General features: G+C 46.2%; 1 protein-coding gene across 2 annotated transcripts in view; it reads right to left on the bottom strand.

Annotated features, from left to right (window-relative positions):
- The window catches only part of si:ch73-337l15.2 (glutathione hydrolase 6), a 66,878-nt gene that overhangs the window by 18,578 nt on the left and 27,105 nt on the right, over positions 1 to 21,195 (bottom strand). Inside the window, exon 2 of one of the 2 annotated variants that reach the window (XM_052020580.1) lies at positions 5,603 to 5,813. In XM_052020580.1, coding sequence (XP_051876540.1) covers positions 5,603 to 5,780 — 178 coding nt within the window. In that variant the 5' untranslated portion in view covers positions 5,781 to 5,813. Of the gene's footprint in view, positions 1 to 5,602; positions 5,844 to 21,195 lie in introns of both variants that reach the window. The other variant, XM_052020579.1, reaches the window with a different exon arrangement.

Raw genomic sequence — 21,195 nt, forward strand, 5'->3', positions numbered from 1 at the left:
AGTTCATCCACTACTCTTCTACACTGGAGGTAAAAACCAGACCTTTGGACCAATTCTCATCATTTAACATTTTTTAAGGACTTTGTATAAAGGCAAAATAAAACTAATTCTCCAATGATTGCTACAGCCAGTCATATACATCTATAAAGTGATAGATCACTTGGGTTTGCACACCACAGCCCAAGTGGGGAGAGGGATTATGTGAGAGGCAAAGGACTGCAGATGCTGGAATCTAGATGAAAGACACGATGATGCCGGAGGAACTCAGCAGGCCAGGCAGCATCCGTGGAGAAAAGCAGGCGGACAACGTTTTGGGTCAGGACCCTTCTTCAGGACTGAAGATAGGAAAAGGGGAAGCCCAATTTATAGGAGGGAAAAGCAGAGCAGTGATAGATGGACAATAGAGGGGAGGTGGGGTGGGCACAAGGTGGTGATAGGTAGATGCAGGTAAGAGATAGTGATAGGCAGGTGCGGGGGAGGAGGGGAGGGCAGACCCTCTGGGGGATGGGTCAAAGGTAAGGAGAGAAAGAAAAAATAGGTAGAAAAAAAGAGGCTGGGAAAGGGAAGAAGCACGGCGAGGGGTAGGTGGAGGGGCAAGGGGTGAGGGGATGACCTAAAGTGGGAGAATTCAATGTTCATGCCGTTAGGCTGCAAGGTTCCAAGACGGAAAATGAGGTGCTGTTCCTCCAGTTTGCGCTTGGAAGTCTCCTGGCAGTGGAGGAGGCCGAGGACTGACACATCTGTGATAGTGTGGGAGGGGGAGTTGAAGTGACCGGCAACGGGGAGATGCAGATCGAGGTTACAGACAAAGCGCAGGTGTTCTGCGAAACGGTCACCTAGTCTGTGTTTGGTCTCACCAATGTAGAGGGATTATGTGGCCTAATCAGCTGACTGCTGCACATCATGTGACATTAGAACATAGAACATGGACAGATGTTGCCTCCACAATGCCCATGTCCCTTTATTCTCTACATATTCATGTGTCTATCTAAGAGCCTCTTAAACGCTCCTATCATATCTGCCTCCACCACCACCCCTGGCAGTGTAAAAAAACCTACCCACACATCTTTGAACTTTCCCCCTCTCACCTAAATGCATGCCCTCTGGTATTAGACGTATCAATCCAGCTGTCTACTCTATCTATGCCTCTCATAATCTTATAAACCACTATCAGGTCTCCCCTCAGCCTCCGCCGCTCCAGAGAAAACAACCCAAGTTTGTCCAACCTCTCCTTACAGCTCATGCTCTCTAATCCAGGCAGCATCCTGGTAAACCTCTTCTGCACCCTCTCCAAAGCCTCCACATCCTTCCTACAATGGGGCAAGCAGAATTAAATGCAATACTCCAAATGTGGCCTAACCATATTGTGACAAAAACATTTTGTAACTGGATACATGGAAAATATGTTGTGTGCATGAGGCTCTTTCCTTTAGCCAGCCCCTTGGGATCAAGGGTGACTTGCTTGTACTCCGGTTCTGTGGTGGCTGATGAGACCAATGAGGGAACCGCAAACTTTTCCACAGATGGGGCAAGAGGCGGGTAGTTTGTGAGCTGGTTGGGTAGTTTGTGAGGTGGTGGACCCCTTCTGCTGTTTATGCAAGGCATGTGTGTGCTCCCGAAGCATGGCCTCAAGGTTCTCAATCACATCACAGATGCTCTTTCACCACTTTGAGCAGTGATGGGCCAGAGATTCCTGGGAGTCAGTGGGGAAGTTGCATTTTAATCCAGGAAGCTTTGAGCACCTTCCCATATTTCCCTGCAAGTCAGTGAGGCTACTTCAGCTCATCGCGCTCAGAGAAAAATCCCATTCTGCTCAAATTTTCCCTGTAAATTGTTCTCCCTACATTCCCGTCAACTTTCCCCAATTTCTACCACTCACCCACACACAGGGGTTACTTTACAGTGGCCAATTAACCTCCCAGTCCGCACGTTGTTGGGATGTGGGAGAAAACCAGGAGTAGCCGGGGGAAACCCTCACAGCCACAGGGAAAATGACAGGATTAAACCCAGGCCACTGGAGCTGTGAGGTAGTAGCTCTACTGGCTACACCACTATACCACACACCCTTGAATATTTTCCTCTGTATACCTGGTACCTTCCTCTAACAACAGAGCTGATGGAAAGGTAAACTGAACAACAATCCCAAAGTTCTGAGGAAGGGTCCTGGAACTGAAACATTATTCTTTTTACCTTACTATGGGTGCTGATCTATTTTTATCTTAGTGAGGGTGTCAAGGGTTACAGGGAGAAAGCAGGAGAATGGGGTCGAGAGGGAAAAGTAAATCAGCCATGATTGAATGGTGGAGCAGACTCGATGGGCTTAATGGCCTACTTCTGCTCCTGTGTCTTATGGTCTTATGGTCTACCTTGGAATAGTTTTTTTATTCATTCAAGCGGTGTGGGCTTCACAGGCTGAGCCAGAATTTAACTGCCCCTCCCTGGTTGCCCTTGAGAAGGTGGCGGTGAGCTGCCTTCTTGAACCGCTGCAGTCCCTGAGGTGTGGGTACCCCCACAGTGGTGTCAGGGAGGGAGTTCCAGGATTTTGACCCAGTGATGGTGAAGGAACGGCGATATATTTCCAAGTCAGAATGGGGTGTGGCCTGGAGAGCAACTCCCAGGGGGTGGTGTTCCCTGTGCTTTGGCTGCCCTTGTCCTTCTAGCTGGTAGAGGTGGTGGGTTTGGAAGGCGTTGCCTGAGGAGTCTTGGTGAGTTGCTGCAGTGCGTCCTGTAGATGGTGCAAACTGCTGCTACTGTGTGTCGGTGGTGGAGTGAGTGAGTGGGTGTGGATGGGGTGCCTGTCAAGCGGGCTGCTGTGTCCTGTATGGTGTCGAGTTTCTTGAATGTCGTTGAAGCTGCACTCATCCAGGCAAATGGAGAGTGTCCCATCACATTCCTGACTTGTAGAAGGTGAGAAGGGAAAGGTTTAAATGGGCACTGAGAGGCAAGTTTTTCTCAGAGGGTAGTGGGTATATGGAATGAGCTGCCAGACAAAGTGGTAAGAGGCACCTACGATTACAATGTTCAAAAGACATTTGGACAGGTTCATGGATAGGAAAGGTTTAGAGGGATTTGGGCCAAACACAGGCAACTGGGACTAGCTCCAGGTGGGCACCTCGGTCAGCATGGACGAGTTGGGCTGAAGGACTGTATGGTCAGGCTTTGGGGAGTTAGGAGATGAGTGACTAACTGCTTGGGGAGTCCTGTGTCAAGAATGCAAAGAGTTGATAAGGTGGACGATACCAGCTATCGGCATAGATAAAGTGGACGGTAACAATCTTTTCCCCAGGATAGGGGAATCCAAAACTAGGGGGCACAGATTTAGGGTGAGAGGGGAAAGATTTAAAAGGGACCTGAGGGGCAACTTTTACACACAGAGGGTGGTGAGAGTTTGAAATGAGCTGCCAGAGGAAGTGGTTGAGGCAGGTACCTCAATGCACTCTGTACTAACTCAATGCAACTGCACTGTGTAATGAATTGACCTGTACGATCGGTTTGCAAGACAAGTTTTTCACTGTACCTTGGTACAAGTGACAATAATAAACCAATACCAATATCATTTAAGAAGCACTTGGATAGGTACATGGAGGGGCAGGGCTTGGAGGGATATGGGCCGAACACAGCAAACTGGGACTAGCTGGGTGGGCACCGTGGTCGGCAAGGACTGGTTGGGCCGAAGGGCCTGTATCCATGCTGTATTGCTCTAATTTGTCCTGCCCAATGTAGCTATCTGATTGTAACTGGGGCCTGGGTGGTGGGGATGGTGGCCTGGGAAAGGATGTTGACATTGCTCACTTCTCCTCCCATGAACTTGGGAGGACTTTGCAGAGTCAGTGTTGGTGACATTTTCTGGAGCCTGCATTACTGATGGTAAGATTAAAGTCCACCCTACAATGACAGATAGGTTGAGAACCACTGCTTATTCTGTCCATTGTAAGTCTGTAAATTAATTGTCTGCAAAATGAAATAAAGAATCGTGCAATACACATCTTTGCTTGCAACAGTGTAAGTCAAATGAACAAGTTCGTTCTGGAGAACTAAACGAGAGAAACTATAGTGGACCGACTGACAGAGGTTTTTCACCGAGAAGTAATTCAATTTCACGGTTCTGCAGATTAATTACAAGAGCTTCCATTGCTGCTTAATGACATTAATCAAGAGCTCTCAATGAGTGTTGCTGACTTTGTAGCTCCTTGCCATTTATTAGCACGTAGATGATGCAGGGAAGCCGGGGAGTGGGTGGGGTGAGAGGGCACAGCTGCAATGCAACGTGGGGAGGTGGGGGGGGGTCAACAATCCCCAAGTAAGCCGGGAGTTCACCGGTTTTGACTGGAGGGGCTGAGACTTTCTAGGCATTGGAGGGTGGTTTATCAAAAGACACTTTTCTTCACTGTCTTTTTAGGATGTAATAAATTACTTCACACGCTACACACTGTTGGCACGTATTCATTGTTGTAATGTAAGAAACAGGGAAGCCAATTTGGGTGGCACAGTAGTGCAACTGGTAAAGCCACTACCTCGAGTTGTGAGAGACCCGGGTTCAATCCTGACCTGTGGCGCTGTCTGCGTGGGGTTTGCACGTTCTCCCTGTGACCGCGTGGGTTTCCCCCGGGTACTCCGGTGTGCGGTTTGGGAGGTTAATTGGCCGCTGTAAGTTACCCTGAATGTGTAGATGAGGATTACTCCTTGTATCGTGAGGATGTTGCCAGGACTTGGAGGACTGAGTTATGGAGAGAGGTTGCACAGGTTGGGACTTCCTTCATTCGAGCGTAGGAGAATGAAGGGTCACACTATAGAGGTGCACAAGATCATGCAGGGCGTAGATAGGGTCAATGTGCACAGTGTTTTTCCCAGGGTTGGGGAATCAAGAACTAGAGGACATAGGTTTAAAGTGAGGGGAAAGAGATTTAATAGGAAACTGAGGGGTAACTTTTTCACCCAGAGGGTGGTGCGTATACGGAACAAGCTGCCAGAGGAAGTGGTTGAAGCAGATATGTTAACAACATTTAAAAGACATTTGGACAGGTACATGGATAGGAAAGGTTTAGAAGGATATGGGCCAAACACGGGCAAACGGGACTAGCTTAGATGGGCGTCTTGGTTAGTGTGGGCCAGTTGGGCTGAAGGGCCATTTTCCGTGCTGTATGACTATGAGTCATCTATCAATGGTAAAATCTGCGGGGGTGTTAATGAGAATATGGGGAGGATAAAAAATAGAATCAATAAAGGATTAGTCTAACTGGTTAGCACAGATTCAGTGGGCCGAAGGGCCTGTTTTCGTGTTTATTCTCTCTGTGACTCTCTAATTTGCACACAAGAAGCTCCCACAGACGGTAGTGTGATAATGACCAGATAACATGGTTGTCAGCGGTGTTGGGTGAGAGATAAGTAGTACTCAGAGTGGGCAACTTCCCAGCTCTTCTTCGAAATAGTGGGATCTCTTCCATCTCCCTGAGAGACCAGCCAAAGCACTGGTCTCACATCTCAATTGATAGTCCTGGCAACATGTCAGGCATCCTGGGAACCAGAGTCAGGGTGGTGGGAAAGGGTGGAGGGGAGTGTCAACAATGTCATAAAGGGAAGGGAGTAGAACCTCGTCACTAACCTGAATCGGTAATCACTGCTGCGTGATGGTAAACTCCGTGTTCGTGGTGGTGAGTGTCGCTGTGGTGATGGTGTCCTTCTCCATGGTGAGCCTCTCCAGCACTGGCACCAGGAGACTCCGGGCTGCTGAACCACAAGGCATGGAACCCAAAGTACAGGCCAAGGCCGAGAAGTATCATGGACGCAGAGATGCGAAGGCAGGAGTTCTGCTTCTGATGAGAAGCAAGGCACGAGCTGACGGCCTAAAATAAGAGAACTGTGGCGTCAAGTCAAAGTGGAGTTTATTGTCACATGCACAAGTACATGTGTGCACGGGTGCAATGAAAACTTACTTGCTGCAGCATCACAGGCACATAGCATTAGATGCACAATATTCACAAGAGAAACATATATTAACATAATTATACAAAATGAGGCACACGAGACGGCAGATGAGACACAAGAAACGGAGGCTTTGGAGAGGTTCACCAGGATTCTGCTGGATTAGAGGGCATGTGCTATAAAGTGAGGTTGGACAAATTTGGATTGTTTTCTCTGGAGCGGTAGAGGCTGAGGGGAGACCTAATAGAGGTTTACAAGATTATGAGAGGCGTAGATAGACAGCTGGTATCTTTTTTCCCAGGGACAACATGTCTAATACTAGAGGGCATGCATTTAAGGTGAGAGGGGGTAAGTTCAAAGGAGATGTGTGGGGCAAGTTTTGTTTTTCACACCGAGAGTGGTGGGTGCCTGGAATGCGCTAAGGGTTGGTGATGAAGGCAGATACGATAGAGGCATTTAAGAGGCTCTTAGATAAGGCACATGACTGTGCAGAGAATGGAGGGATATAGACATTGTGTAGGCAGAAGGGATTAGTTTAGTCAAAGCATTTAATTAATAGAATAATTAGTTCAAACAACATGGTGGGTTGAATGGCCTGTTCCTGTGCTGTACTGTTCCTGTGTTCTATGCTCTATCCTGACTTGGAAATATATAGCCAGTCCTTCATTGTCACTGGGTTCTAAATCCTGGAAGCCTCCCCAACAGCACTGTGGGAGCACCTCCACTGGACTGCAGCGATGATTCACTACCACCTTCTCAAGAACAATTAGGGACATGCAATAAATATTGGCCTTACTAACTACATCTAGATCCTGAAATGACCCCAAAAAAGCTGATGCAGAATTTTGAGCATAAGCTAGCGATCACTTGCGACCGATATCTAGAAAATACCAGCTCCCATTTTCATAAGAGCAATATACCAGTGAGTTTGGTGAATTGTTGGACATTAATCTTCTTAAAATATGCCTGATGAGTGATTAAATGAGACTGGAAAGGCCAAGCAGTTTATAAATATTAATTTGAGCCTAGAGAATGTTAACAGAATGAAATTTCACTGCCAGTTTATGATACGTCATTGGATGATAAATTTTTGACAAATCACAACCTGACATTTTTTCCTTCCTTGTTGAGGCAGCCTCCTTAGGTCAGAGATGATGAAGCTCCCAGTGCCAAACTACACTATTTCAAGAGCGAGATGGAGACACAGGAGACGGCAAATGCTGGAATCTGGAGCAACAAAACAATCTGCTGGAGGAGCTCAGCAGGTCAGGCAGCGTCTGTGGGGGGAAATGGACAGTCAACGTTTCAGGTTGAGACCCTTCATCTAGACCCGAAACATCGACTGTCCGTTTCCCTCCACAGATGCTGCCTGACCCACTGAGTTCCTCCAGTGGTTTGCATTTTGCTCCAACAGCAGATAGCCGTGCAAATCCATGCTCACACTCCTGTGCAGAACTGACGGAGGTGTCAGCAAACTGAGGTCCTATCACAGGTGGATGCAAAAGACCCAGGTTACCATCTGGTGAGGAAGGGCTCTCCCCGATGTTTTAGGACATCAGGGATAAGCAACAGCAAGATAGAGGAAACACTGGACTGAGGATGATACACAATATGGGCTGGAAACACTCTGCCATGGGCATGGAGAGAGGAGTTCTTTGCAGAATCTTTCCTTCATGCTGAATATCTTCCGGCATTTTCTGTTTAAGATACAAAAGCCTGAAAGCACGTACCACCAGGCTCAAGGGCAGCTTCTATCCCACTGTATAGGACTATTGAACGGTCCCCTAAGAGGGACACTTGACCTCACAATCTACCTCATCATTGCCTTGCACCTTATTGTCTGTCTGCACTGTACTTTCTCTGTAACTGTAACACTTTATTCTGCATTCTGTTATTTCCCTTTGTACTACCTTGATGTGATGAAATGATCTGTATGGATGGCATGCAAAACAAAGTTTTTCACTGTACTTCAGTACGTGTGACGATAATAAACCAATTACCACTAACACATTATCTAATGGTGTCTTGAAACTGGCTCTGTGTTTGTTAAATAGTAGGAAACAACTTATTTGAGAAGATATTTGGGACATCCTAAGGGTGTGACAACAGGGTCTGTCTGAAAGAAAGAGCTCTTGTATGTTTTGTAAATAAATAACAAAGTCACCATAAATTATATTACTTTGAGGAGATGAGGAGGGTAAATATTCATAGGAAAAGATGTGGCCAACTACTCCTTCCTTGCAATGTAGGAGACTGAGGGGTGACCTTATAGAAGTGTACACAACCATGAGTGGCATAAATAGGGTGAATGCAGACAGTTTTTTTCTCATGAAAGGGAACCAAAAACTAGAGGAAATAGGTTTAAGGTGAGGGGGGAAAGTTTAAAAGGGACCAGGGGAGCAACTTCTTCACACAGTGCATGGTCCATATATGGAACCAGCCGCTAGAGAAAGCAACACACTAAAAGCTGGAGGAACTCAGAGGGTCAGGCAGCCTCTGTGGAGGGAAATGGACAGTCAACGTTTCGGGTCGAGACCCTTCTGCCAGAGAAAATAGTTGAGGCTGGTACAAAAACGACATTAAGGGACATTTGGATAAGTACATGGATAAGGAAGGTTTAGAGGGAAACAGGCCAAACGCAGGCAAATGGTACTAGCTTAGGTGACCACCTTAGTCGGCATGGATGAGTTGAGCCGAAGGGCCTGTTTCCGTGCTGTACTACTCTACAACTCTACCTCTGACGGACCAGCACCTGTGCACCGGGTTTGAACAGAGTAAGGGCAAAGACTAGATAAACTGAGTGTTGTCAAATTTGGGATCTAAGTACTGTGGGAGGGCGGGAAGGCTGAGGAAGAGGGAAAACTGCACATCTCCAAGGACCAGAATAAACTCACTGGAGACAGGTCATGAGACAGGAGTTTATCATTATGCGGTTGGAGGGTGGAGCAAGTACTTGCAGGACCAGTGACATCCAGCCTGAATGTCAGTGACATTCAAGACTGTGAAGGTGAAGCCAGAGTCCCGGCTTTGAATGGAGGTGTGCGTATCTGGACATACCATCCAGGCATAATTCAAAGACCTGGAGCAACAGACAATGCTGCTTCCTCACAACTCCTTAGACCCTGGTTCAATCCCGACCTCTGCGCTGTCTGTGTGGAGTTTGCATGTTCTCCCTGAGACCTCACACCAAAGTTGTGCCGTCTTGAGTTCAAAGGCAAATTCTCCTGGCTCCTCCCCTTTGAATACGTCACCTGCACCCTGAGTTTCCAAACCTGGGCAGCACAGTGGGGCACCTACAGAGCTGCTGCTGCCTCTCAGCTCCAGAGACCCAGGTTCGATCCCGACCTCCGATGCTGTCTATTGTGGAGTTTGCACGTTCTCCCTGTGACTGCATGAGTTTCCCCCAGGTGCTCTGGTTCCCTCTCACATCCCAAAGATGTGCTGCTAGGTTAATTTGCCATTTAAATTAACCCCCAGTGTGGGTAAGTGGTTAAAAGATCAAGGGGGAGTTGATGGGCATATGAGAGAGAATAAGTTACACAGCTAACAGGGGATAAAGGGAGAATGGGACCGATAGGATTGCTCTACTGGAAGCAGACATGGAGGCAGTGAGCCGAACAGCCTCCTGTGTTATCATACATAAGCAAACTTGTACACACTGCCCAAAATTAGGCAAATGAAAAAGAGTCAGTAGCAGCATGGACAGAAATTTGGCTATGGAAGAGGAAGCAGAGGGGAACATTGACAGATTTGTCTTTTGACTGTCAGGTACAAGTTCCACGATTCTGACAAGGGGTCTCAGACCTGAAACCTCAACAGTTTCTCTTTCCACAGCTGCTGCCTGACCTACTGAGTATTCCCAGCATTTCCTGTTTTTATTAATGAAGACTGGTACTCGATGGTCGGCATGGACTCGGTAACCTGAAGGACCTGTTTCGTTGCCATACAACTCAATGACTCTAGAGATCACAGGATAGTAGCAGGCCAGTGGAATGAGCCAATAAATGAGAGGTGCAATTCAATGCTGAGAAATGTGAAGTGTGCTCCAGTTTGAAAAAGCAAATATACACTAGTGGACACAAATCTAAAATGGGTATAAGATTGGCAGGACTGGGGGCATTTGTAAACAGTTCATTGAGAAAATGGTTATAGAACTATATGAAACCCTGAGTTTTAAGAAAATAGTGTATGGGTAAGGAAGTAATGATGAATATTTATAACTGGTTTATGAAGGAGGCCATTCAGGCCTTCTGGTTCATGATGGATCCCAGCAGAGCAAATCCATCAGTCCCATTCCACCTGTTCTAATTTCCTCGTTGCCCCTATTTTCTCTCACATACCCGTCAATGCCCCTTTAATTTATTTTACCACATATACGCCAAGGGGTAGCTGACAGTAGTCATTTAACCAATTGACACATTTTTGGGATGTGGGGGGAAACTGGAAGACTTGGCAGTAACACGCAGGTCAGGGTTGAATACAGGTGGCAGGAGGTGTGAGGCAGCAGCGCTAACTGCTGCACTACTGAACCACAAGTTCTGGACTCAAGTTTCACAGAGCATGCAGAAGAGGTTTGTAAGAGGGGCATAGACAGGGTGGATGGTGACAGTCTTTTTCCCAGGGTAATAAGCTTAAAACTAGAGGGCACAGGTTTAAGGTGAGAGGGGAAAGATTTAATGGGGACCTGAGGGGCAACCTCTTCACACAGGGGGTGGTGGGTATGTGGAACGAGCTGCCAGAGGAGGTGGTAGAGGTGGGTACAATTACAGCATTTAAAAGATCAGAAAGGTTTAGAGGGATATGGGCCAAACACAGGCAAATGGAACTAGCTCAGGAAGGCACCTTGGTCAGCATGGACGGGTTGGGGCAAAGGGACTGTTTCTGTGCTGTACAACTCTGTGACTCTAAAATGATTCCAGTTACGAGAGACTTTGGTTCTGCGGACAGACTGGAGGTGTGGGGGTTGTTCTCCTCGGAACAGGGGTGGTTGCAAAGTGATCTGATAGAAGTTTTTAAAATTAATGTTTCGACAGAGTAGAGACACTGTTCCCATTGGTGGAAGTGTCAAGGGGGACACAGAAGGAATGTGACTGGCAAACAAACCAAAGTGACGTGAACATTATTCTTTCCCCACAGTACATGTTAAGGATACTGATTGCACAGCCAGATGGAGACGGGTTCAATTACAGTGTTCAAAAGGAGCTGGATCATCTTCTGAAGAGAAAGAATGTGCAGCGCTATGCGGAAGGGACAGGGGATTGGGATCAGCTGGATTGCTTTTACAAAGAGCAACAACCTGCTGGAGGAACTCAGTGGGTCGATCAACCCGCTGAGTTCCTCCAGCAGATTGTGTGTTGCTCCAGATTCCAGCATCTGCAGTCTCCTGTGTCTCCCTTGCTTTTACTTAGGCCCAGTACAGACTCAATGGGTCAAGTGGGCCTCTTTCTGTCTTGTAACCAATACGTGATTTTAGTCAATACGATGAATTATTATCCTTTTTTCTGCTGCAGACTATTCATTACCAGCCTGTGCCGTTCATGGTACTGTGTAGGGGCTGTGTCTTCCATGACACAAGAGATTCTGAAGATGCTGGAATCTAGAGCAACACACACAAAATGCTGGAGGAACTCAGTAGATCAGGTAGCATCTATGGAGGGAAATAAACAGTCGACGTTTCAGGTCGAGACCCTTCATCAGGACGGAGTTGAAACATCAACTGTTTATTTCACTCCATAGATGCTGCCTGACCTGCTGAGTCCCTCCAGCATCTTGTGTGTGTTACTGTGTTTTCCATATTGTTCTGCTGCAGCAGATCTCACTATCACTGTCCTGTACACATAATACAGCACTGGAAGGTGATTGTGTCCTCAATGAAGTACAATTGGTACGCACCCTGGTTTCCTATCGTGTGAAATTACTCTGTGCTATATGGAGCTTGCACGTTCAGTGCTGCTCTGTTTGTGCATACCTTTGTCTTACTATCCCGCACACATAACACTGTGCTGTGTAGGAGCTGTACGTTCAAGGTTCTGTTGCTGGCACAGTCCTACATCTGTTGTTTATCAAAAGGTTTAACTTTCCTTTCCATTCCTCACGTGTTAACAGTACAAAATCAAACAGTTTAATTGTGTTTGCCTGCGCTATTAAACGCTTAGCCTTCACTGACTTGCAAACTTTAATCACTTCAGTCTATGCTGACAAAGATTTAACAGCAATCAGGCAGTTTTATTATTCAACTTTGACAGCTTTTAAATCACCTTGGGTCACTCAATTTCCTGAGCATAATATCAGTATTCTTCTTCCTTGGCCAAGAACATGGTTAAGTGGTGCAGCGGGAAATAACCGCAAATGACATAATTCTGAAATAAATAAACACTAAAACACCCAAGACACATTAACTCATTAGGGGAAATGTGCTTTGGGTTAATTGTTCACATCTTTAGGGATTTTCTTTATCTTTCTTGACACAGTCACAGGTGGGATTGGAGTCAGTGTCCCAGGACAGAGCGAGTGGGGGGGGGGGGGGGATGCTTCGGTTATTATGGGAGTTGGCAAAACAGGTTTCCCATAAATGATTCAAGGTATTGGCCAGTCTTTGTGCAGACCCTAACTCATGACCACATAGAAAGAAGATAAGTCACCCACACCTGGGTTTGAGGGCGAGATGTAAAATGGTGAATTGGTGAGAAGAGAGAATGTCCGGGGAGGGTGAGGTCTTTGATTATGCTGGCTGCTTTACCGAGGCAGCGAGAAGTGTAGACAGAGTCCATGGAGGGAGATGTACAACCACAATCGGGATGGAACAGGGCTCAATACCGCTCAGGGGAAATCGCTAAAACAGACTTCAATGTAATTGATCACGTTGCTATTTATGGGGGCTGTCACTTAAATTGACTTATTTTTAATTCCATTTATGGCAGTGTGGTCATCACTGGCAAGGCCAGCAGTAGTTGCCCATTCCTAATTGCCCCAAACAGAGTGGATTGGTCGGCCATTTCAGGGTCACCTACACTGGTGAGTCACAGATTCACTGAGTTATACCTTTGGTCCACCTTGTCCATGCCGACCAAGTTGCCTCCCTGAGCTAGTCCTATTGGCCTGAGTTTGGCCCATATCCCTCCAAACCTTTCCTATCCATGTACCTGTCCAAATGCCTTTTAAATGTTGTAATTGTACCTGCCTCAACCACTTCCTCTGGCAGTTCGTTTTGTATATCCTCCACCCTCAGTGTGAAAAAGTTGCTCCTCAGGTCCCCTTTAAATCTTTCCCCTTTCACCTTAAACCTTTGTCCTCTAGTTTTAGACTCCCCTACCCTGGGAAAAAGACTGAAATATTTACCTTATTTATGCCCCTCACAATTTTATAAACCTCTGTAAGGTCACCCCTCAGCCTCCTTCTCTCCAGGGAAAACAGTGCCGGAGAATATTCAATACAAGAGTAAGGAAATCTTATTGCAATCGTACAGGGTGAGAATGCACCTGGAATATCATGCGCAATTTTGGTCTCCTTGCCGAAGAAAGGATATATTTGCCATTGAAAGAGTGCAGTGAAGATTCTCTAGATTGGTTTCAGGGATTGCCTTATGAAGAATAGAATTGGTCTGTATTCTCCAGAGTTTAAATGAACAAGAGATCTCAGTGAAACTTAAGAAATGTCAGTTTCCATATTTCCTTAGACATAGAAAGCTATTTGGCCGATTGAGTCCAGGCTAGATCCCACAGCAATCCAGTCAATCCCTGTAACCCTTCCTCTCTCACATGCCCATCAACTCTTTCCCTAATTCTCCTACCACATATCTAGACTGGGAGTAATTTACAGTGAAAAATTAACCTACCAACTTAATCCACCACCTACCATCAGGCAGGAGGTACAGAAGCCTGAAGTCCCACACCACCAGGTTCAAGAACAGCTACTTCCCTTCAACCATTTGGTTCTTGAACCAACCTTCACAACCCTCATCACAGTATAGAAACACTATGACCACTTTATCCCACTGTGATAAGACTCTCACTGTGATAACACTATTGAATGGTTCCCTTATACGATGAGATGGACTCTTGACCTCACAATCTACCTTGTTGTGACCTTGCACCTTATTGCACTGCACTTCCTCTGTAGCTGTGACACTTTACTCTGTACTGTTATTGTTTTTACCTGTACTAACCCAATGTAACTGCAATGTGTAATGAATTGACCTGTACGATCGGTATGCAAGACAAGTTTTTCACTGTACCTCGGTACCAGTGACAATAACAAACCAATTCCAATACCAATACCAATACTTTGCACTCCAACTGACTTTTTTTTTCTGTTCTAATTGTGTTCTTTCTTGTAAATATTGTTACACTTTATGTTTATGTTTTTCCCATTAATGTTGTGTATCGGATGCTCTGTGCCTGTGATGCTGCTGCAAGTAAGTTTTTCATTGCACCTGTGCACACATGGACTTGTGCATTTGACAATAAACTTGACTTTGACTTTGGTGTCTCAATCTCCCAGGAGGAAACCAGAGCATCCAGGAGAAGCCCAAGCAGTCATAGGAAAAACATGCAAATTCCACACAGACAACACTGGAGATCGGGATTGAATTAGGTAGCTGGAGCTGCGAGGCAGCTGGTCATTGGCTTCAGGAAAGGGGGCAGTGCACACGCTCCTGTCTACATCAAAGGTCCTGAGGTCGAGAGGGTTGAGAGCTTCAAGTTCCTAGGAGTGAACGTCACCAATAGCCTGTCCTGGTCCAACCACGTAGATGCCACAGCCAAGAAAGCTCACCAGTGCCTCTGCTTCCTCAGGAGGCTAAAGAAATTTGGCATGTCCCCATCAACCCTAACTAATTTTTATTGATGCACCATAGAAAACATCCTATCTGGATGCATCAAGGCTTGGTATGGCAACTGCTCTGCTCGGGACCGCAAGAAACTGCGCAGGGTTGTGGACACAGCTCAGCACATCACGGAAACAAGCCTCCCCTCCATGGACTCTGTCTACACCTCTCGCTGCCCCAAGTAAGGCAGCCAACATAATCAAAGACCCCACCCACACCGAACATTCTCTCTTCTCCCCCCTCCCATCGGGCAGAAGATACAAAAGCTGGAAAGCACATAACACCAGACTCAAGGACAGCTTCTATCCCACTGTTATAAGACTATTCAACTCCCCTAGTACAATAAAATGGACTCTTGACCTCACAATCTACCTCGTTATGACCTTGCATCTTATTGTCTGCCTGCACTGCACTTTCTCTGTAGCTGTGACACTTCATTTTGCATTCTGTTATTGTTTTACTTTGTCCTACCTCAATGCACTGTTGTCATGAATTGATCTGTATGGATGGTGTGCAAGACAAGTTTTTCACTGTACATGTGACAATAATAAACCAACACTAAAATACCAACACCACCTGCTGCAGCACAGTGCCATGCGTTTCTACAGGGTTTGATAAGATGGATGCAGGCAGAATGTTCCTGCTAGCTGAGGAATCTAGAACCAGGGCGCACAGTCTCAGAATATGGCGTTGGCCAGTTAGGACTGTGATGAGATGAAATTTCGTCTCTCAGAAGGTGGTGATGCTTTGGAACTTCTAGTCGCCTCATTATAGGAAGGATGTGGAAGCATTGGAAAGGGTGCAGAGGAGATTTACCAGGATGCTGCCTGGTTTAGAGAGAATGCATTATGAGGAGACACTAAGAAAGCTAGGGCTTTACTCTTTGGAGAGAAGGAGGATGAGAGGAGACATGATAGAGGTGTACAAAATATTAAGAGGAATAAACAGAGTAGACAGCCAGCGCCTCTTTCCCAGGGCACCAACGCTCAATACAAGAGGGCATGGCTTTAAGGTAATGGGTGAGAAGTTCAAGGGAGATATCAGAGGAAGGTTTTTTACCCAGAGAGTGGTTGGGGCATGGAATGCACTGCCTGGGGCGGTGGTGGAGGCAGGTACATTGGTCAAATTCAAGAGATTACTAGATAAGCCTATGGAGGAATTTAAAATAGAGGGATATGTGGGAGGAAGGCGTTAGATAGTCTTAGGCGAGGTTTAAAGGTCAGCACAACATTGTGGGCCGAAGGGCCTGTATTGTGCTGTACTGTTCTATGAACTCTCTCACCCCAGGATACTAAGGCTCAGTCACTGTGTTCATTCAAAACAGGGACTGATAGATTTCTGGATATTAATCGAGGGATATGGGGAGAGAGGGCAGGAAAATGGAGCTAAGGTAGAAGATCAGCCATGTTTGTGTGGAATGATGGGGCAGGTTTGTGGGACTGAATGGTGTACTCCTGCCTCCAGTCCTAGAGTATGTTCATAGAAAGACACCATCACTTCCATTGCTGGTTCCAATAAAAGGTCATTGACCTGAAACATTAACTCTTGTTTCTCCGTCCACAGACTCTACCTGACCATCTGGCTTTTTCCAGCATTTCCGGCACAGCAGTATAGCGGTGAGTGTAACACTTTACAGTGCCAGTGACCCAGGTTCAAACCTGGCCACTGTCTGTAAGGAGTTTGTACGTTCTCACCGTGTCTGCGCGGGTTACCTCCGGGTGCTCCGGTTTCCTCCCACATTCCAAAGACGTACAGGTTAGGAAGTTGTGGGCATCTATGTTGGCGTCGGAAGCGTGGCGACACTTGCGGGCTGCCCCTTGAACACTCTACGCAAAAGATGCATTTCACTGTGTGTTTCGATGTACATGTAACTAATAAAGATATCTTATCTTTTATTTTGGACATTTGCTTTTGGATACTTCATTGGCTTGATGTCAAGTTGAAGCACTTTAATGTCACGGAAGGTACTGTGGAAATGGAAAATTTCTCTTAAATGCTCTGAAAAGAATAATTTTCTCCAAAAGCAGTTTTTAAAACGCACTGGTGTGGCAGAGTAGTTCAGCTGACAGAGCCACTGCCTCTCAGCTCCAGTGACTCAGGTTCAGCCCTGACCTCCACTGCTGTCAGTGCAGAGTTTGCCCTTGGGTGCTCAGATTTCCTCCCACACCCCAAAGACAATAAACTCAACTTTGACTTTGACAAGGTGTCCTTAAACCTCAGCACAGATTCTGCCTCAGCCAGTGACCCTGTATTGCAGGAATACAACTCCCTATTGACTCCTGGGAATCTCCGGCACATGATTGGAGAAGGAGCATTTTGGATGTTATTGAGAATCCTGAGACCATGTGTTGGGAGCACACACAGGTCCTGTGTAAGCAGAGAACCACTTCACAAACTATCCACCCGCCCATTCTATCAGGCACCTCCTGCACCATCTACGGTTCCCATAACAGCCACCTCAGAAACCACAAAACCAGAGTTGGAGCAAGTCCTGCTCAATCCCCAGGAACCTCCTGAATGGGATATAGAGAGACTCCTCTGATGACTTCATGGTAACTCGTACCAATTCCAGATTTTAATTAATTTATAAATCGGAATTTGAATTCTTAAACACGTAATGAACGGATTTGCTCAGCTTCTCTGCGAACACGTCACGCTGACTTCCCCAATTTAGCTTGAGAGTGACCCTCATCCCACGCCAACATGTTTAACTTTAAAAGCAATCAAAATCGGCTTAGTGAGCAAGTCAGTTGTATCAGACTTTCTCTCGGGGGACCCAGGAGAACGTAAATCACTTCACATATCCTGCGAGGCACCTCTCAATGGAAGCAACACACACAAAATGCTGCAGGAACTTAGCAGGTCAGGCAGCATCTATAGAAGGAAATAAACAGTCGGTGTTTCCAGTCAAGACCCTTCATCAGGACTGAATACCAGCATCTGCAGAAACTCTTGTCTCAATGACAAGAATTCACCATCAGCCATTGGCCGTCAGAGAAATTAAAATCCTCAAACTCACAGTCCACTGGACAGCAGCTACCACACAGGAGGGCAGCTCAAAGCACTGGAGAGATACCATCAATACTCCCTCCACAAAATCCTCCAAATCCATGGACGGCATAAGTAAAGTCAATGTCAGTGCCCTCTGCTAAGCTAACATGCTGAGTATCAAGGCTTTAATTACACTCAATCAGCTCTGTAGGGTGAGCCATGTCATCCTCCCCACCATCGAGGACATCCTCAAGAAGGCAGCATCCATCACTAAGGACCCTCGCCATCCGGGACATGCCCACTTCTCGTTACTACCATCGGGGAGGAAGTACAGGAGCCTGAAGACCCACACTCAATGATTCAGGAACAGCTTCTTCTCCTCCACCATCAGATTTATGAACGGTCCATGAACTCATGAACACTGCCTCATTATTTGGGTTTTTTTTGCATTATTTATTTATTTTTGTGATTTATGGTAATTTTATGTCTTTGCACTGTACTGCTGTTGCAAAACAACAAACTTCACGACATCTAAGTCAGTGATAATAAATCTGATACAGATTCACATGCCTGTTGGTGAACTCCCAAAACAGACCTCTATTCAAAACTCTCACAGTGAAAGATCTCCTCTGTTCTCAGAGCCTCCTTGGTGATGCCCACTTGACTTGGAGGGAATTGCTGGCCCATGACTACCAACTTGCTATGGGAGTACCTTCACCACACGGACTGCAGAGCTCAAGTAGGCAGCTCACCACTAGCTACTTGAGGCCAGTTAGGGTTAGGCATTTAATGCTGATCTTGTTGGAGATACTGACACATTCTGTGAGAAAACTTGCATTAGCAACACACAAAAAGCTGGAGGAACTCAGCGGGTCAGGCAGCATCTACGGAGGGAAATGGACAGTTGACGTTTCGGGTTGAGACCCTTCATCTGGACTTGATCCATTTCCCTCCACAAATCCATTCTAGCTTCTCTTGATGGGAGAATCCTCTCATCCCAGGAATTAGCCTGGTGAATCTCCTAAGGGATAACAGCCTCTAGGTAACTGTACTGACAATCCAGCTCAGAATCTTTCATGCCTTAAACTGATCATCACTCATCCTTCCAAGCTCTAGTGAGTACAGGCCAACCCTATGCAATCTCTCTACACATGAATATCCCTGTCACAGCAGTGTGTTTACATCTTTCCTTAGGTTCAAAGACCAAAACTGCATGATAACCCAGGTGCAGTCACACAAAACCTCTGTCGGGTTTCAGCTTGACTTCCTTCTTCTTGCATTCCCACCCTCATGATTAGAGTTCAGCGGTTTCAGATGCTGCATCTTGTTGTTGGACAACAGATGTTGGTACAGAATCTGCTGCAGCATTTAACACACACAAAATGCAGGTGGAACTCAGCAGGTCAGGCAGCATCTATGGAGGGAAGTAAACAGTCGACGTTCTGGTTCGAGACCCTTCATCAGGACCCGAAACATCGATTGTTTCTTTGCCTCCATAGATGCTCCAGATTCCAGCATCTGCAGAATCTCGTGTCTCTGTGGCAGCATGTGGGTTCAAGCATGGTAGTGTAGTGGTTAACGTAACGCTATTACAGCGCCAGCGACCCGGGTTCAATTCCGGCCGCTGTCTGTAAGGAGGTTGTACGTTCTCCTCCGGGTGCTCCAGTTTCCTCCCACATTCCAAAGACATACGGGTTAGCATGGCGACACTTGCAGGCTGCCCCCCGAACACTCTACGCAAAAGATGTATTTCACTGTGTGTTTCAATGTATATGTGACTAATAAAGATATCTAAATCTAAAACCGAAAATCTATTTAACATCCCTCTTCCGAATTCAGACCCATCTTTTGTTTCATTTGTCCTATTAACCTTATCAACTCACAGGGGGTGGTGATATAACTGGAATTCTCTGCCCCAGAGGGTTCTGGAGCCTTGACCATTGGAGGTATTTGAAGAGGAGGCAGATACATTTTTGAAAAATTGAGAAATTGAGGGTTATGGGGAACTGGCATAGAAAAGGAGGCCTGGGGTGAGACATCCTTGAGGGGCTGAGTGGCCTACTCCTGCTTCTATTTTCTTGTGTGCTTTTGCACTGCACTTTTGACATTTAACCTCTGTTACTTTCTGCCTAATTAGTGACCTTCCATTTTATTCTTTTCTTCACCTCTTCCATTCCCATTCTCTGCACTTGCTCAGTGTCTGTCACATCCCTAACTTCTGAAGAACTGCTGTTGGTCAGAAATGTTAACCCTCTCCACAGGCTACCCAACCGGTTGAGTATTTCCTGTCCTGATTTTAGATTTCACCATCTGAGACGTCTTGTCTTTGTCATGTACCTCCAGTTCATTGTGGTACTGAATGGAAGCAGGGCCATCAGTCATTTTAACTGAGGTATTCCCAATCCGCGCAGCATGGTATAGACCCAGCTCCCTGCTCAGAGAAGCTTGTAATTTAATCTCTCTTGAGTTTTACCTAATGCCATAAATCAGCAGAGCAAGCAAAATAAAGGAGGCAGTCCCAGTTCCCAGCTTAGTTCATGCCAGATACTGTGCTTTCAACAGCTGCTGAACTGGAGACAAAGTCACACAGCACAGAAACAGGCCCTTCGGCCCACCGAGTCAATGCCAACCACCAAGCCCCCATTTATACTAATCCTACGCTAACCCAACTTTATTCTTCCCTCATTCTGAATCAACTCCCCCCAGATTCTACCACTCACCTATACACTTGGTGCAACTGGGTAGCACGGTAGCGTAGCGGTTAGTGCGACACTATTACAGTGCCGGCGATCGGGGTTCGATTCCCATCGCTGTCTGTAAGGAGTTTGTACGTTCTCCCCGTGTCTGCGTGGGTTTTCGCCGGGTGCTCTGGTTTCCTCCCACATTCTAAAGACGTACGGGTAGGTTAATTTGGGGTTTAAAATGGGCAGTGTGGACTCGTTGGGGTGGAAGGGCCTGTTACCACGCTGTAAATAAAATTAAAATTAAAAAAAAAATTTACGGCAGTCAATTAACAGTTTACCAACACTGTGACCACTTTGGTCACTTTGCGCTAAAATGGACTTTTTTTTCTTCTAATTGTGTTCTTTCTCATAAAAATTGTGTATAATTTATGTTTAATTTATGTGAACGCTGCTCATCTGATGCCATGTGGCTGCAAGTAAGTTTTCATTGCACCTGTACATACATGTACTTGTGCATGTGACAATAAACTCGACTTTGACTATGTGGGAAGAAACTGGCGCACCTGAAGGAAACCCATGTGGTCACAGGGAGAACGTGCAAGCTCCATACAGACAGCACCGCAGGTCAGGATCAAACCTGATTTAAGCTGTGAGGCAGCCGACAGCATAAGTTGCATGCTATATACTGTGGCTCTCTCAGAAATGGCTTCATTTTCAGAACAAAATTCCTTCCTTGATTGGATAAGCTTCCACGAATTTACTGGGCACAAGTGG

Source organism: Pristis pectinata, chromosome 7 (genome assembly GCF_009764475.1).
Source record: "Pristis pectinata isolate sPriPec2 chromosome 7, sPriPec2.1.pri, whole genome shotgun sequence".
NCBI classification, from domain to species: Eukaryota; Metazoa; Chordata; class Chondrichthyes; order Rhinopristiformes; family Pristidae; genus Pristis; species Pristis pectinata.